The sequence below is a fragment of the Nicotiana sylvestris genome, chromosome 7 (assembly GCF_000393655.2).
Source record: "Nicotiana sylvestris chromosome 7, ASM39365v2, whole genome shotgun sequence".
In the NCBI taxonomy this organism is placed as follows: Eukaryota; Viridiplantae; Streptophyta; class Magnoliopsida; order Solanales; family Solanaceae; genus Nicotiana; species Nicotiana sylvestris.
The window spans coordinates 170294603-170312786 of NC_091063.1; the positions used below are offsets into that span (position 1 = coordinate 170294603).

General features: G+C 36.7%; 1 protein-coding gene across 13 annotated transcripts; it reads left to right on the top strand.

Annotated features, from left to right (window-relative positions):
• Nucleotides 1-1264: 1264 nt before the first annotated feature.
• Nucleotides 1265-15245, top strand: LOC104226160 (uncharacterized). Of its 13 annotated transcripts, none has more exons than XM_070150468.1 (6): nt 1265-1386; nt 1474-1550; nt 5260-6946; nt 13510-13595; nt 13683-13862; nt 14368-15245. In XM_070150468.1, exons 3-6 carry the CDS (start codon nt 5326-5328, stop codon nt 15130-15132), a joined length of 2652 nt encoding a protein of 883 aa, XP_070006569.1. In that variant the 5' UTR covers nt 1265-1386; nt 1474-1550; nt 5260-5325; the 3' UTR covers nt 15133-15245. The 13 variants fall into 13 exon arrangements, with proteins under 13 accessions (XP_070006569.1, XP_070006571.1, XP_070006566.1 ...); XM_070150470.1 differs by having other exon boundaries at nt 1474-1545; XM_070150465.1 differs by lacking the exon at nt 1474-1550 and adding an exon at nt 4288-4560.
• Nucleotides 15246-18184: the final 2939 nt, after the last annotated feature.

Here is an 18184-nt window from a genome sequence, read left to right on the forward strand (position 1 = left end):
ATTTTAAATTTAAATACTTATTTAGTGATTTTGTATCTAATAGATTGGGAAGAGGAAGAGCCTAGCAGTGAGGCATCAGTGCTCTCCAAAGAGTTTGATACAAATCAATCTATCGAAGGAGGCATTTATATCTAAAGTGATAGGGGTAAATTTATCATTATATTTTATACATATATTAGTTATTCCATCTTCTACCTCGCATAAAATAATATATAGATTGACTCATAATCTATACATATATTATTTATGTAGAATTATAAAATGACAACCAAACATGATATTAGTTATGCTAAATTTTGTACAAAATAATTAATGGCCGCCAAACATTGCATAAGTTATGTTGCCTCCATTACATACATAACTTTTCTGCTAACCAGCTACCAAATAACCTCTAGCTGTTAACTTTCGTGAGTACACGTAAGCATAGCGTTATTGTCTTGTTGATCATATCTAAGTGAAGTTATCAAATTAATTATAGAAAAAGTGGTAACAACTTATTGGTAAATTTAAAGCAATACTGGTTCTCATACCCTCCATTAATGTAATTTACCTTCAAATAAACACATTCAAATAGTACAATTCAAACTCCCAAATACTCTTTCTATATTTTTAATCTCAACCGGAATTGTTCAAACAGATATCAAATTCACTATTCATTCACTCCATTTATACCTATTTGGGGTATTATTATTTTTAGCTCGCGCTAGAAATTATTTATATTCAATTATCAAAAAAATATATAAAATTTATATAATTTTTGTATATAATATACATGATGTATATATATAAAAAATAATAATATTTTTTCGTCTATTATTTAAGAACAGCTATACAGTGTCCTTTTTTTCTACCTATTTCCCCTCCTCATGTTTTTTCACATCCAGATATTAGGCCCCATTTGTTCATAGAATTTTTTTTCCTTTTTTTTGTTTCGAAAAACATGTTTGTCTATGAGATATATAAGTTTTTTTTAGATTTTTCAAAAATGAGCTTTTTAAAACCAAACCGCTTTTCAAATTTTTCGGAAAAAAAACTTTTTATTACTCGCTAAACTAAAATATTTTTTTCAAGTACACTGCATATCCAAATAGTATAATTTTAAATTCCAAAATGTAAGTGCGCACAACATCATACTATCAATATTAAAATCATTTTAAAAAAAATAATGTGAGTACTACATTTCCTCACTTGACATGCACGTGCGAGTGAATACATTAAAAAAAAGAACATTTTTTATTTTGTGGCGCGTACGGTAATAATTTTTTTGAAAAGACATTTATTTCCTTGTACAGTTTCCTTCTACAAACACCTTCTGCTTTATTTTTTTGCGAGTACTAATGTGAAGGCAATTCCCTCTATCTTCAACGTCTCGTGTCGAGCTTGTAGGTTTGTCAATCAATTTACTTTTTAGCTTCTTTCGTACTTTTACTGTGTGAGTTTGTCAATTAATTTCTCTTGTGTGTGTGTGTTTAGATTTGCAAAAAGATATCCGTTCAGATGAATGCTAGAAATCAGGGGAGGATCTGGATCGAGTGGCGGGAGCGGGTTCGGTCGAACCCATTAACTTTGATTTGAACTCTGTATTTGTCTTAAAAATTTATTGAATATGTATAAATTATTAACGGAAAACGGTCATATATACCGGTGAACTATGCAAATTAGGACAGATATGCCCGTCGTTAGTAGTTTGGCACAAATATGCCCAATCTGTCCAATACTTGGTAATTCATGCCCTTAGTTTAACGGAATCACTGTTTTATCTTTCTTAAATAATTAACAACTGGACCCAACCAAAATATGCTAACTCGTCCGTTAGGCTCCGGCCCAAACTTATTTCAAAGATATTTTTTGATATATTATTTTTGTTTGATTTAGAAATTGTGTGATAATCATATTTATTTATTTGAGTAATTTGATAATCGATTTTTTTTGTTATACATCATTTCGGGAAGTAATCCTACTAAAAGTAGTAATTGATATTTATTTATTATTTTAATAATATAATATTCGAATTAGTTTGTGCTTTCTTCATCATTTTACCATCTATTTTTATTTTTCTAACAATCTATTTGTATTTTTCACCCATCCATTTTTATTAATTAATTATTTCATAAATAAAATACACAGTTTAAAGTTGTTGACGTTAAACCAGAGAGTAAGAACTTACAGATAGGTCATGCTTTCGAGCTTCTGAAAGGGAGTGTATTTTTATTTATGAAATAATTAATTAATAAAAATGGATGGGTGAAAAATACAAATAGATTGTTAGAAAAATAAAAATAGATGGTAAAATGATAAAGAAAGCACAAACTAATTCGAATATTATATTATTAAAATAATAAATAAATATCAATTACTACTTTTAGTAGGATTACTTCCCGAAATGATGTATAACAAAAAAAAAACGATATTCAAATTACTCAAATAAATAAATATGATTATCACACAATTTCTCAATCAAACAAAAATAATATATCAAAAAATATCTTTGAAATAAGGGTGGGTCGGGTCCTAACGGATCGGGTCAGCAGATTTTGGTTGGATCCGACTATGAATTATTTAAGAAAGACAAAATAGTGGTTCCGTTAAACTAAGGGCATGAATGACCAAGTATTGGACGGATTGGGCATATATGTGCCAAACTATTAACGACGGGCATGTCTGTCCTAATTCGCATAGTTCACTGGCATATATGGCCCTTTTCCGAATTATTAATTTAGAACTCACTAACTTAAAACTATTAGAATCTCGAACAATCCTAGCTACGCCTCTGCTAGAAATGATGAGTATGCGTTAATGAAAACACCCACTCTTTATGTTGTTAGCTTTGAAAGAGAATTCTATTTTATCTCTGATTTTTATGAAATTAGATTTCATTGTTGTTAGCTTTGAAAAAGCATTCTGTTTTATCTCTGATTTTTATGAGAGATTTCATTTTTTCATCAAATGTCATCTTAGTAGTGTTAATAATGGTTATAAGACGTTGGCAAATTAGTTATTTTGGTTACTTCTGTAAAACATTTACCAGCAAAGCAGATTTTAATTTCTGTGCGCTGACACTATATGGATTTATAAGGTTAATTTTAACTCAGATTGGAAGCCTGATATGGTAACTTGGGAAATAGAAGAGTAATCTGCTATAACCTATTAAATTGAACTGATGGTGTAATTCAGTTTATACAACTTAAGTTCTTTATTGAATTGGTGAAATAATCATATGAAAATTGTTAACAACCATTTTGGAAAGTTGTTATTTTAAGAAGAAACCTGGAGTGGTGGGGGAAGGAGTTGTTATTACTCATAATTTTATACCTTTTAGAATCACTCAATGTTGTCTTTTTTCATTTTACTGTTCCTTAGACTACAACAACAGCAACAACAACAACATACCAAGTCTTATCCCACAAGACTGATGATTGTATATCGTTTTTTTTTTTTTTTTTGATAAAGTAAGTGATTTCAATAGATGGCATCAAGAAGATGCAAGAAGTACATGATTTGGCATTTGAGCTTACAAAAAATATTCTGGCTCCTATACATAATTGGCTAAGCCAGAGCTAAGGAACTTATGAAATCCAAAAGATGATCAATATTGTTGATAGGGTACAGTCTAGACCAACAAAACAAATTGGCAATACACAGAGCCTTTAAAGAACCTATAGGAGTTGAGTTTCCATCAAAACATCTCTTGTTTCTCTCTGTCCAAATGCACCAGAAAATACAAGCAGGGACCATTGACCAGATTTTCCTGATGGCTTTATCAACTCTTCATAAACTCCAGCTCTTATAAGCATCCTTGAGACCTTGACTGTGTAAGGGGTGACCCATTTGAGGCCAAAAAGGCAAAAAACACATGTACCATATGTCTGAAGCCACCTCACAGTGTAGGAGCAAGCGGCAGGTACTTTCAGCTTCCTTTTGACACATGTAGCATCTGTTAGGTAACTGGAAGTTCCTTTTCATCAGGTTATCTTGTGTGAGGCATGCCTCATATAATACTTTCCAGGTGTAACAGATAACCTTTGGTGGCAGCTTTGTTCTCCAAATAAGTTTCCAGGGCCAGTTGTCTTTCATGGGATTACTAGAACACATCTGTTGATATCCCACTTCGACTGTGTAGATACCTCCACCATGATTCCCCCATTAAGTCTATCCACAGCTTGGGGGTTAACATTGCTTTGTTGTAGTCTTGCATAGAGGTCTAGCAGCTCGTTTATTTCCCAATCATGCATGTCCCTTCTGAACTTCAAGTCCCAATTGACCCCTTCCCTGTATGGCTATATGCAGCAATAGCAGCATTATGATCTTGGGCTATGGTGAACAAGCTAGGGAATTCAACTTGAAGGGTAGAGTTTCCAAGCCATTTATCCTTCCAGAATCTAATGTATGTACCATTCCCAACTTCAAAGTGGATGTTTTGTGCAAAGTACTCCATAATTTGCTGATGCCTTTCCATAATCCCACACCATATGGAGCACTCGAGACTTTTGAACACCAGTGATTCAGCTCTCCATGCTTGGCTTTGATGACAACTTTCCAGAACCCAGCATCCTCCATATTGTATCTCCACAGCCACTTCATCATCATGCTTTTATTGTGTGCTGCTAGATCTTTAATTCCCAACCCTCCTTGAGTTTTTGGTTGGGTAACCTTTCTTATTTATTTTTACTTTTGCTTCTGGTTAATAAGGATTTAAATGTTTATCTTATTTATAGATACTGAGGTACTTACATGAAGCAAGATTCATGAAAAGAAATATTTAAGGTACCTACCTTGTCAAGATATGAAAAGTTAAGGTATTAGTTGAAAGAATTTATCATAAAACTGATAAAATGAAGTAGCATTACTTTCTTGTTTGAATTATAGAAGTGAAACTTTGGAATTTAGTGATGGGAGGCAAGTACATTGGAATGGAAGAAATACTTATATTAGGGACGAGAGGCAACTAAACTGGGATGGAAGTAATACTTCATTGCTCGTAATACTTTGTATTTGTTTAGCCTATGAAGCTAATACAGTAGCTTCCGCTACATCTAAACCTGTTCTTTCTTTTCTTTTTGATTTTTTTAGCTTAAACCCTGTACTGAGTTTGGTTTGCATTTCTGGTGGAATACATTTAGCATTAGTGTCTGTTCCTTGTACCAGAGTTTTAGCCAATGCTAGCTTATTGCAAACACTTCAGTTTCCTTGTCTGTTCATTTTCTTCTTCTTAGGCTTCTTCTATGTTTTAACTTTAAGAGCATTTTCTGTATTGTTCAGGAGTTGTAAGATGTGAAAATTTGGCTAGTTGTCGCCTTTGATTATGTCCACTCTTGGTCTTGTTAGATGGCATTCTGCATGGACAAAGGAATACGTTCTAGTCCAGCTACTGAAGATCTGTCACTTGCAACCACTATGGAGAAGAAAATAAAGGCATTGGATAGTGATTTGATTGTTAATGAGGTTTTTATTACTAATCCTGCAAGCTCCTCTGAATTTATATTAGGTCCATGCTTCAGGGATAGAGTTCCTTCAGAGCTTGTGCCATTTTATCCCTTGGAAAAAGGAGAAAAGCTCCTTCTGCATTCTCTGGAACCCGGGTGGAACGAAGGAAGAACTTGGAAGTCATGGTCATATCCAAGTAAAATGTGGATTAATTGGGTTGATCGACTGGAAAAGGAAAAAGGGGAGAAGTGGAGAAATGCTGGGATATATGATGCCATTCAGCTTTCTAAAATTGATATACCCTTTGACAAAAACCTTCTATATGCTGCCTTGTGCTTTTGGTCAATCTCAAGTAACTCCTTCCACTTTAATTTTGGCATGATGGGTCCAACTGTATTGGATATTGTTGCTTTGACCGGGCTTAGACCTCATGGAGAGGATATTAGCGCAATCCTCTGCTCCCCTAAGTCAACCTTTACTTTACCGAGGGGCGAGAATGGTAAAAGATTATCTTATGGGAAATTTCTTGAGCTCTCGATGAAAAAGGGCGATGTAACAGAGAATGAACATATCTCTTTCCTAATTATGTGGCTTTGCAAGTATGTTTTTTGCAATGGTTCAGGAAGGGTAACAAAAGAATGCAGCGAATTAGCCATTGCTCTTGCTGAGGGCAGGAAGCTTGCTTTGGCTCCTTTTGTATTGTCTCATCTGTATCGAGGCTGTAGAGATTTGGTTTTGAGAAGGTTTGGTTGTGCAGGGGGACCCTTCTGGATTCTACAGCTCTGGCTTCAATCTTATTTCCCTGAATATGGACCCTTGACATATGAGCCAAAAAATTGTCTAACTTATGGTGTTTCCCTGGCTCAAGGCAAGTTAAAACACAAAAGTTTCCAGGAATGCTTTAAATTCTTTTATTCATGCTCCTCCCGAAGTCCCAGCCAGTTCACTCCATTTTTTTTTAGGACCCTTGGTCCTGAGTGGCAGAGATTGTCGCTGCATCATCACTGCATTACATCTAGTAAGCAAGATCTAAGCGACATCTGGTCCAGTTACCTTATTGCTCGAGACCTCCATTACGGCCTTGTACTGGGCAACTCAATTTTCTGCAAAGCTGGAGTGGAGTATTACTCTCCAAATCAGTTTGCACGACAGTTTGGCATGACGCAGGCAGTGCCTCTCCCTCCTTATCAGTCTGCCAATACTTCGTCACTTGGTAGAATTGTTTTCCATTCAGTTAATTGTATCCAAGAAGTGGATTCAAAGTTTGTCCAATTGAAGAAAAAGTTTTCAGCTGTCCACTTTGATGCCAATCCAAAATGTACTCCATCCTTTGAGTCCTGGTGGTCGAATTACATAGGCAAAACTCGGATTGAATCAGCCGAGGAGATCCTTGGTAGGATTTGCTCAGATTTTCAATTAACTCCAAGTACAATGCAAGAAAAAAGGAATTTCCAGCCAGATAATTCAGAATGCCATGCACAGATTGCTGGAGAACAAGAAACCAGAAAAAGGAGGAATGAAGGTATGATGAAAAAACGGAAACAATTAAAATTATAGAAGTACCTGAAAATAAAAGAGCTGTTAAAGCTGTTATATGAATCTTTTGCCTTTCTTTAGTTCTCATTGTCTGTAAAAGTTGTAACTGAGTTTCCTTCCATGGTAGACCCTTAGAGATTATGGGCCTCTCTCTAAGAATGAGATCTAATATACGGTATATATCGAAATAGTCACACGGGGCTCACGTCAGTGCTTCTTAACATAGTTTTTTACTTCCGCCTTCATAATAAATCAAAAGTTAATTGAACATTTTGGAAGACTTTGGGTTTGACAGCATACTTTCCATGTCTCATTTTAATCTTTTTACCATGTGAAACTAAGACATTAAATCTGTGATGGATAGAATGCTATTGGTTTTTCAGCTTTTAGTTTTCATGGCAATGTATTTAGTTTCAGGAATGAACTCTTGACACACATGTATACAGAAGAAAGTCATGAACTCCTGGTTGTCTTCTTTAATCTTCATTCCATGCTAAGGGCATCTCTAACCTTTACCCCATTTTCGGTCCCCAAAATGGGGATTACTCCAACCATTCCCCCATTTTTTCCCCCAAACTTTTTTATATTCTTCTCTCTCTTCTATATTATATTATTATCTTTCATTTCAATTTTATTTATTAATTTCCATTAAACAAATTCCATCTTTTATTTTTATTAATTTGTAATTTCCATAATTAAAACAATTCTACAATAAAATTAACTTATAATTTTACATAAAAATAATAAATGCACGAAAATTAATTTATCAAAATTATACACCAAAGTTAAGATATAATATTAATATTATAAAGACATTACATAAACATAATTAGATATATATAAAGAGATAAATTAAAAGATTAAATAATAAAATAATAATAAAAAATTGATGAATAGTAATGGGGAGATGAATAGTGTACCCCATCTTTGAGCGAACACTATTCATCCCCCATTTTCCATTTTGGGGACAAAAATGGGGGAGGGTTGGAGCTAAATTCCCCCCAAAATTGGGGATGGGGGCAAGGTTGGAGATGGCCTAAACAGACCCACCCCCTTCTTTTCTGACCTTAAAATCCATCTTCTGTTTCTATGGTGGTGGACTGTGGGTTCTAGAAGGTAAAATGCTACTCTGTGCACTTAATTTGAAGCATAATGTTGAAGTTTGGCAAAATGCCAAAGTCCCACATTGGTTGGGAGTTAAGTTTGGGGGGATTTTTCCCCTATAAAAGAAGGCCTAATGTTTAGGATTGAAACACACCTCTCATTTGCCTTCTCATCTGTTTAAGGCATTTGTATCTTCTCTCTTTAGTATTATTTCACTTGTATTTTTGGAGTGAAATAAAATATTGGTTGTGTCCGAGGAGTAGGCAAAATTAGCCGAACCTCGTAAATTCTGGTGTTCCCTTTATTATTGTTTTATTGTCTTATTTATTATTTGGTGGCTGTCATAATTTTTGGTATAGTAGTTGTGACTTATTCACACTATATACATTTGGCTTCCGCAACAATTGGTATCAGAGCCAAGGTACTGTCTAAGTATGCTCTGTGGTTGCAGCATAGTCTGATCTTCCACATCAGAAAAGATTTATCTTGGTAACTGAGTCAAGGTTCTGTCTGAGTATGCTCTGTGGTTGCAGCTTAGTCTGATCTTCCACACCAGAAAGGAAATAATCTTGATTTGTGTCGTCAGCTATTAAATAATATTTGTGTCAAAGATGGGAGACAATAAACAAGAAGAATCTACATCAAGTGTCAACAATACGTCATCATTGGCATCTTCGCTTATGACAAGAATTGTGTCAAATGCGAAATTTGCGGTCGAAATATTTGACGGGTCCGGACATTTTGGGATGTGGCAAGGCGAGGTTCTAGATGTCCTTTTTCAACAAGGGCTAGATCTGGCCATTGAAGAAAAGAAACCAGATGTTATTGGAGAAGAAGATTGGAGAATTATCAACCGTGTTGCTTGCGGTACCATTCGATCCTACCTTGCTAGAGAGCAGAAATATCCATACACAAAGGAAACTTCTGCAAGTAAATTATGGAAAGCACTGGAGGATAAATTTTTGAAGAAAAACAGTCAAAATAAATTGTACATGAAGAAGAGACTGTTTCACTTCACCTATGTTCCTGGTACCACGATGAATGAACATATCACCAGTTTCAATAAGTTGGTCACAGATTTGCAAAATATGGATACAACTTATGATGATGGTGACTTGGCCTTAATGTTGTTGGCGTCACTTCCTGATGAGTACGAGCACCTTGAAACTACTCTACTCCATGGAAATGACGAAATTTCTCTCAGAGAAGTTTGTTCAGCTTTGTACAGCTATGAACAAAGAAAGCGAGAAAAACAGAAGGGCGGAGAAGGAGAAGCACTGTTTGTGAGGGGTCGTCCTCAAAATCAAACGAGGACAAAGAAGGGAAGATCCAAGTCAAGATCCAGACCCAGTAAAGATGAATGTGCCTTTTGTCGAGAAAAAGGGCACTGGAAGAAAGACTGTCCGAAGTTGAAGAATAAGGCCAAACATAACAATGGAAAGGCTATTATGGATTCAAATGTAGCTGATTGTGATGATTCAGACTTCTCATTAGTTACAACAGAGTCATCAACATCATCAGACATATGGTTGATGGACTCGGCTTGTAGCTATCATATGTGTCCCAACAGGGACTGGTTCATGGAATTTCAAGAAGGAGAATATGGAGTCATCCACACAGCGGATAACAGCCCTCTTACCTCATATGGCATTGGTTCAATACGATTAAGGAACCATGATGGAATGATCAGAACATTGATAGATGTTCGATATGTACCGGATTTGAAGAAGAATCTCATCTCTGTGGGAGCCCTAGAATCAAAAGGGTTCAAAATCATTGCAGAAAATGGAGTGATGAGAGTATGCTCCGGTGCACTAGTGGTAATGAAGGCTAATCGGAAGAATAATAATATGTACCGCTATCGTGGCAGTACAGTTATTGGGACAGCGACAGTAACATCCAGTGACGACAAAGAGGCAGAAGCAACCAAGCTATGGCACATGCGCTTGGGACATGCTGGAGGAAAATCCTTGAAAACTCTATCAGATCAAGGATTGTTAAAAGGAGTAAAGGCTTGCAACTTGGAGTTTTGTGAGCATTGTGTTAAAGGGAAACAGACAAGGGTTAAATTTGGTACAGCGATCCATAATACTAAAGGCATTTTGGATTATGTACACTCTGATGTTTGGGGTCCTTCCAAAACACCTTCATTGGGTGGGAAGCACTATTTTGTAACCTTTGTTGATGATTTTTCCCGAAGAGTATGGGTGTATACAATGAAGAGCAAAGATGAAGTGTTGGGAATTTTTCTCAAATGGAAGACGATGGTGGAGAATCAGACAGGCAGGAGAATCAAGTGTATTCGCACAGACAATGGAGGTGAATACAAAAATGATCATTTCAATAAGGTCTGTGAAAATGATGGCATCATCCGACACTTCACTGTTAGACATACACCACAACAGAATGGAGTGGCAGAACGTATGAACCGGACCTTGCTGGAGAAGGTACGGTGTATGTTGTCCAATGCTGGCTTGGGCAAAGAATTTTGGGCTGAGGCAATTACATATGCATGCCACCTCATTAATCGTCTACCATCTGCTGCTATTGATGGCAAAACACCATTTGAAAAATGGTACGGAAAACCTGCTGTAGATTATAACTCTTTGCACGTGTTTGGCTCAACTGCATATTATCATGTGACAGAGTCAAAATTGGATCCAAGGGCAAAGAAGGCTATTTTTATGGGAATTACTTCTGGAGTCAAAGGATATCGCTTATGGTGTCCTATGACAAAGAAAGTAATATTCAGCAGAGATGTTACCTTTGATGAATTTGCTATGGTAAATAAGGTAACAGAAGATACCAAACAAAATGAAGGTGCTTCTAAGCAGGTGGAGTTTGAGGGAAAATTTATTTTTCCTACACAAGAAGCAGAGGAGGAAACAAATGAAGATTACCCTCTGGAAGGAGAGCCAGTAGAGGAGATTCCAACTCAGGAATCTCAACAACAACTTGAATCAATAGCAACCAGCAGGCCAAAAAGAACAATAACGAAACCTGTTCGTCTCATAGAGACGGTTGCTTGTGCAACCTCAATTGTAGCTGATGATGTTCCTACTACTTATAAAGACGCTGTCCAAAGTTCAGAAGAAGATAAGTGGAGGATTGCCATGAATGATGAAATACAGTCCCTTCATCAGAATCATACATGGAGATTGGCCAATCTCCCGAAGGGAAAGAAAGCAATTGGGTGCAAATGAGTATTTGCAAAGAAGGAAGGATTTCCTAACCAAGTAGATGTTCGCTACAAAGCAAGATTGGTGGCCAAAGGATATGCTCAAAAGGAGGGAATTGATTACAATGAAGTGTTTTCTCCAGTTGTAAAACATTCCTCCATTAGAATTATGTTGGCTTTGGTAGCACAATTGGATTTGGAACTAGTTCAGATGGATGTAAAAACTGCGTTTTTACATGGAAACTTGGAGGAGGAAATCTACATGACTCAGCCAGAAGGATTCAAAGTTGCTGGAAAAGAAAATATGGTGTGCAAACTTGAAAAATCGTTGTACGGATTGAAACAATCTTCTAGACAATGGTACAAGCGATTTGACGAGTTTATGTTGCGGCAAGGGTACAAGAGAAGCAAATACGATCATTGTGTGTATTTGCACAAGCTTAAAGATGGTTCTTTTGTATATCTTCTCCTATATGTTGATGATATGTTGATAGCTTCCAAGAATTTGGAAGAAATTGATAAGTTGAAGATTCAACTGAAGAAGGAGTTCGAGATGAAGGATTTGGGTGAGGCAAAGAAAATTCTTGGCATGGAGATAATTAGAGATAGACGTTCAAAGAAACTCTGTTTATCTCAAAAGGAATATTTGAAGAGAGTACTTCAACGTTTTGGCATAGATGACAAGACTAAGCCAGTTAGTACTCCACTTGCTTCCCATTTTAAGCTAAGTACTACTATGTCGCCAATGGATGAAGCTGAACGAGAGTATATGTCAAAGGTACCATACGCAAATGTTGTTGGTAGCTTGATGTATGCAATGGTTTGCACAAGGCCTGACATTTCACAAGCTGTTGGAGTTATTAGCAGATATATGCACAATCCAGGGAAGGAGCATTGGCAAGCTGTGAAGTGGATTCTACGGTATATTCATAATACTGTAGATGTCGGGTTAGTTTTTGAGCAGGAAGACAATCAGTTTGTAGTTGGATATTGTGACTCAGATTTTGCGGGTGATATGGACAAACGAAGATCAACTACTGGTTATGTGTTTACTTTTGCAAAGGCACCAGTTAGTTGGAAGTCTACTTTGCAGTCAACAGTTGCTTTGTCTACAACAGAGGCAGAGTACATGGCTATTACAGATGCTGTGAAAGAGGCAATTTGGCTTCAAGGATTGCTAAAGGAGCTTGGTGTTGAACAAAAAGGTATCACAATTTTTTGTGATAGTCAAAGTGCTATTCAATTAGCGAAGAACCAAGTTTATCATGCAAGGACGAAGCACATTGATGTTCGGTATCATTTCGTACGAGAAATCATAGAAGAAGGTGGAGTCACGGTGAAGAAAATTCATACTACAGAGAATCCTGCTGATATGCTGACAAAGGTGGTGACTGCGGTCAAGTTTCAACATTGTTTGGATTTGATCAACATTGTTGAACACTGAAGATTGAAGATGAAGACACAACCAAAATTTGTTATTGAGAGAGAATTGAAAATGTGGAATTTTGCCAAGGTGGAGATTTGTTGAAGTTTGGCAAAATGCCAAAGTCCCACATTGGTTGGGAGTTAAGTTTGGGGGGATTTTTCCCCTATAAAAGAAGGCCTAATGTTTAGGATTGAAACACACCTCTCATTTGCCTTCTCATCTGTTTAAGGCATTTGTATCTTCTCTCTTTAGTATTATTTCACTTGTATTTTTGGAGTGAAATAAAATATTGGTTGTGTCCGAGGAGTAGGCAAAATTAGCCGAACCTCGTAAATTCTGGTGTTCCCTTTATTATTGTTTTATTGTCTTATTTATTATTTGGTGGCTGTCATAATTTTTGGTATAGTAGTTGTGACTTATTCACACTATATACATTTGGCTTCCGCAACACATAAGACTCGTCTTCTTCACTTTAGCATACCACAATTTTTCCAGTTGTATCAGGGACTAGAAATACAAAAAGCTCTGTAGAAGATGGTGGAAACTAAAATAGGCAACTCCCAATTCATAATTGTTACAGTGTAGTTGTATCTACCTCCGCTATCGTATATTTATACACTCTCTCAAGTGAAAGGGGATAGATGGCTTCTGTTTAATGTTCGCCATTGACACTTAGTAGGTATTGATTAAACCAGAAACGCAATGCACTACTCGTTAATCAATATTTGACCGTGAAAGATTGACAAGTTCTGTAACTTGGATAGATCTGACAGCTTTCCTTCTCTAAAAGCAACTTGTTAGCACTTCTTTAATTGTCTATAAATTTTTCCTCTTCTTCAAGAGTATATTTCACAGCAAAATAAATTGGAAAGGCAGGAAAAAGATGAGACCCCTTCTAGGAAAGCAAAGAGGCAACTGTTCCTGGCTGTAAGTTATACCCAAAGAAGTTGGTTTTCTTTAACCCATTACAATTGCAACTTTTATGGTCAATATCTTTTCTCTTTCTTGTTTCAGGACTTCCCGAAGTTCTTTGCACATAACACTCCGGAGCCTGCTATTAACATCACCAAACACTCTCCTGCAGTCCATGGCTCAAATCACTTGGCAGAATCTGTTAATAGTCAGAAGTCTGTAACTGATGTTGTTGTGTTAGATAATGCGTCCTCTTCCACATCACCACTTTCATCTGATGAAGTAAGTTCACTTTCTTAGTCTTATCTCAAGCACTACACAAGCGTATTTTATATTACACACTTATGTATGTATGTATGCATTTATATGAAGAATGACTTCCCAGCATTAGCTGCTAGGCTTGATAGAATGGAGGTTTGGAAACTGGAACTGAAAACATATATTTTCAAGGATATGTATGAATTTGACTTAAATATAGGAACAAAATTTGCAGTCAAATTCTGTAATCGGTTTAAGTTGCCGAAGATGTTGCATTTCATTCCTAACCTTTTAATAGTGGTTGGAAGTAAAATGGTGAGGTCATCCCTTATGTGGCTGATTGATTAGTCTATCTTTGAAGTTTATGTGTTCCTATGGCTACCTAAAGCTAATTCTACAATAATAATTGGAGTTATATCCACTAATTTAGAGTACAGGAAGAACTTAGAGTAGTGCTGATGAGGAAAGTGAGTACACTTGCTTCAAGTAAAAGGACTTCTTTTAAAAAAGAAACTTTCTTTTTTACTAGGATGATGCACCTATATTATCTTTGCAGAAAAGTAGGAGCAAAGATTCTGTTAGACGAGACTTAATTGGTGATCATTCCAAAATAAGTGATGCTGAGGACTTCTTTGCTCGGGTCGCAACACAGCTCCAAGATGCTAAATCCCCGGGAATTGATGTCAAGTCACCTGCACTAAGAATGTCTCGATACTCAGCCCAAGTACTTAACAAAACCAAAGCTGAAGTTCAGAAGCTACTTATGATGCCTTTGCACGATATAGTTCTCCCTGAAAACTCTTCAGTTTTAGTGGCTGCCCTTCCTATATATGCTGCATCACCCAATCTCTCGGTTGAGAAAGTACGTGCTTTGAAGGAACTCGAAAAGAATCTCCCATCTTTATTCTCTGATTTTCATCAGGCGAAGAGGCAGCAGAAAGAGTATACCAGTAAGGTTGCCAAGAAGGTAATCCTGATCGACGAGCTTACTAAAGAACAGGACCTTTACAATGATCTCAAACACCACCGCAGTAGAATTGATACTTCTATAAGTTCCATCAGGACTCAAATTTCAGAGTTGAAGACGAAGATAAAAGAAGAAAAGATGAAACGGAGAGCCATTCAGGAACAAGAATTAAATTTGAAAAACAAAAATTCTCCCAAGTTAGCTGCATTAGAAAAACTGGGAGCTGAATTTCTTGATTCGGAGAAACAACTAGCTGATTCTCTGGCTAGCAAAGCAGAAATTAGTTGGGCAGACTACCAACAAAAGATAATTGGCTTGGGAATGTGAAGTAGTGTTGAAGCCTTTAATGTGAATTAGAGCAGAACTGCTTTAAGTAATGCATGTAAATAATATCTTTTGCTATCTTCTGAACTTGCTTTTGTGAATAGTCTGGACATAAATCTGTAACTTTGTTACTAACAACAACAACCACCCAGTATAATCCTACCAGTGGGGTCTGGGGAGGGTAGTGTGTACGCAGACCTTATCCTTACCCTGGGGTAGAGAGGTTGTGTCCGATAGATCCTCGGCATCCCTCCCTCCAAGAACTCCTTATGTAAATGTGAAGGTTTCATGACTTCCGTTATATATCAAACACTAGGAAAAAAAATAGTTGAAACAGGTAATATGAAATTAAGAGTTAGTAAAATAGTTGTAAAGAAAATAACGTGCAATTGTAAGTGGGGAAGTCATGACTTCTGATATATATCAAACACTGGGGAAAAAAATTTCATCGAAAAATGTTTTCCTTCCTACCAAATAAATCCTAGGGTGAAAAGAAAATGAGTAAATCAACGTATTCTTCATATATGCTGATCACGCCCAACTATGCCTTATCAAAAGGACAAATCGGTCACTTCAAATATATTCCGGTTAACAAGTTCGGAGTCGAATCCCACAGGGAATTAACCTATCGATCACAACTATTGGACTCACAAAAATTCACATATTCAATCTTCAGAGATATTTGAATAACAAATTGGGTGTTTATTAACTAGATATTACGTAGTAAAAATGCAGTTATTAACAACTAGCTATAAACTGATTGTAAGCAAGAATGAGAATGGCCTAAGGTTATGATTTCCTCTCTTGTCGGAATCCTTCCTGCTATGTTTGATATAAATTTGCGTAAGTCTTCTCTATCGATCATGAGCACTATGACTATCGTAACTCTCTCCCGAGTAATTACAAGAATATACTAGACATATTCTCTCGAATTACGCTAGCTGGCCTTAGTTACAACTCACTTAGATCGCACCCAAGGTTTCGTTATTCCTAGTCCCACCTTTAAACCCTTCGTATTGATCCCTCATATACGTTAGGAGTGATGTTGTTCAACAACTACCTAAATATACACTCTCTCCCGAGTAATGCATACTAAATAGGCACAGCCGATTGAGGGCCCTTCAATCAACAACAATCACAATATAGTTGAACAAATAGAGAAATTATTAGGGCAAATCTATATTAACATACCGCGAAATTCATCCTCCAAGAGGTTCCATCAAAACCCTAGATTAAAAGTTTAGCTACGCATAGTCATTTTCACAATCATAATGATATATTTCATTCTCAATGATAAAAACAAGAAGAAGAAAGGTAAAAACTCTATGCTGAATCTTCCGCCTTACTTCTTGCCTGCTCTTGCCTTCAAAAACACTTCAAAAACCTCCATATCTTCTATTTGGACGAGTTGGGCTTCTTATAGGTCAAGGAGAGTCATCCTAGAAATTACACAATTGACCTTTCAATATTTGGCTCCGAGCACCCTGTCCGCGTGTTAGGACCGAAAAAATCAGGTGTCATGCGAAAGCTAGTAAAGCAAACCTTCAACGATGATAAATCAGACAACAAAAGAGAAATATACCCAAAAGAGACACAAATATTTAACGTGGTTCGGTCAACTGACCTACGTCCACAACAGAGATGAGCAATCCACTATATAAAAGAGAGTACAAAATATTGAGAGAACAACCTCACGAAGAGGCAAACACAAGTGACACACTAACACTTGTCCCGTAAAGTTCTCCCCCAAAACACGTCTCTCAAACCTCATATATGGCTACATTGTGGATGTTGCTGAATGAAAAGGAAGGATCCTCAATTTATAGAACTCCAAACCTTTTCCTACAAGAAAAAGGACTAGCCAAATATAGGAGAATTATAATTTCCGTCAACAAAAAGGAAAACCCAATTAAGGTAATTATATTGTCCTTTTCCTTCAAGAGATAGGAGAACCAAATATGGTAAGAAATCAGGATAAACACCTAACAATTCTCTCCCTTGGCCTGAATTTTCGGACAAAATAAACTTGATCCACCTTCTTCACATAACCATCAACAGGTCGCATATCCAAATCTCCACCGCAAAAGTTTGTCTCAACGTGCGTAGCACACCGGTCAAATTTCTCAGACAAAAATCACGATTACCGTCAAATATGTTGCGGCTAGAACTAAATCCGCCAAGATGAACCTGTCTTGAACCTCACTCTGATACCACTTGTTAGGACCGAAAATACCGGGTGTCATGCAGAAGCTAGTAAAGCAAACCTTCAACGACGAAAAATCAGACAACAAAAGAGAAATATACCAAAAAAAGACACAAATATTTAACGTGGTTCGGTCAACTGACCTACGTCCACAACAGAGATGAGCAATCCACTATATAAAAGAGAGTACAAAATATCAAGAGAACAACCTCACGAAGAGGCAAACACAAGTGACACACTAACACTTGTCCCGTAAAGTTTTTCCCCTAAACACGTCTCTCAAACCCCATATGACTACATTGTGGATGTTGCTGAATGAGAAGGAAGGATCCTCAATTTATAGAACTCCAAACCTTTTCGTATAGGAAAAAGGACTAGTCAAATATAGGAGAATTATAATTTCCTTCTACAAAGAGGAAAACCCAATTAAGGTAATTATATTGCCCTTTTCTTTCAAGAGATAGGAAAACCAAATATGGTAAGAAATCAGGACAAACACCTAACACCGCGGCCGCGGATGGACCGCAGATTGACCGCGGATTCGACATATGTTCTGTCCGCGGCCGCGGATTGATCGCGAACCTGGGCGCTGCTTTCATCCTTGCTCTTTCTTTTCTTTTTCGATCGTGTTGTCCTCCAATTGGCCTTCCATGCTCCATATTGACTCCAAAACACTCTTTTAGCTTTCTCCTAGCTTGGAGTGGCTCCTGCAGAGCAATAAACTCGTAATTAGAGCATTTTGTTATCTTTTACAATCAAACATAGGTAAAGTGCAGCGAAATTAGAGTGTAAATATTAGATAACTTGCATGATTATCATCTATTATCATATGCATTAGAACCTAAATTGAGA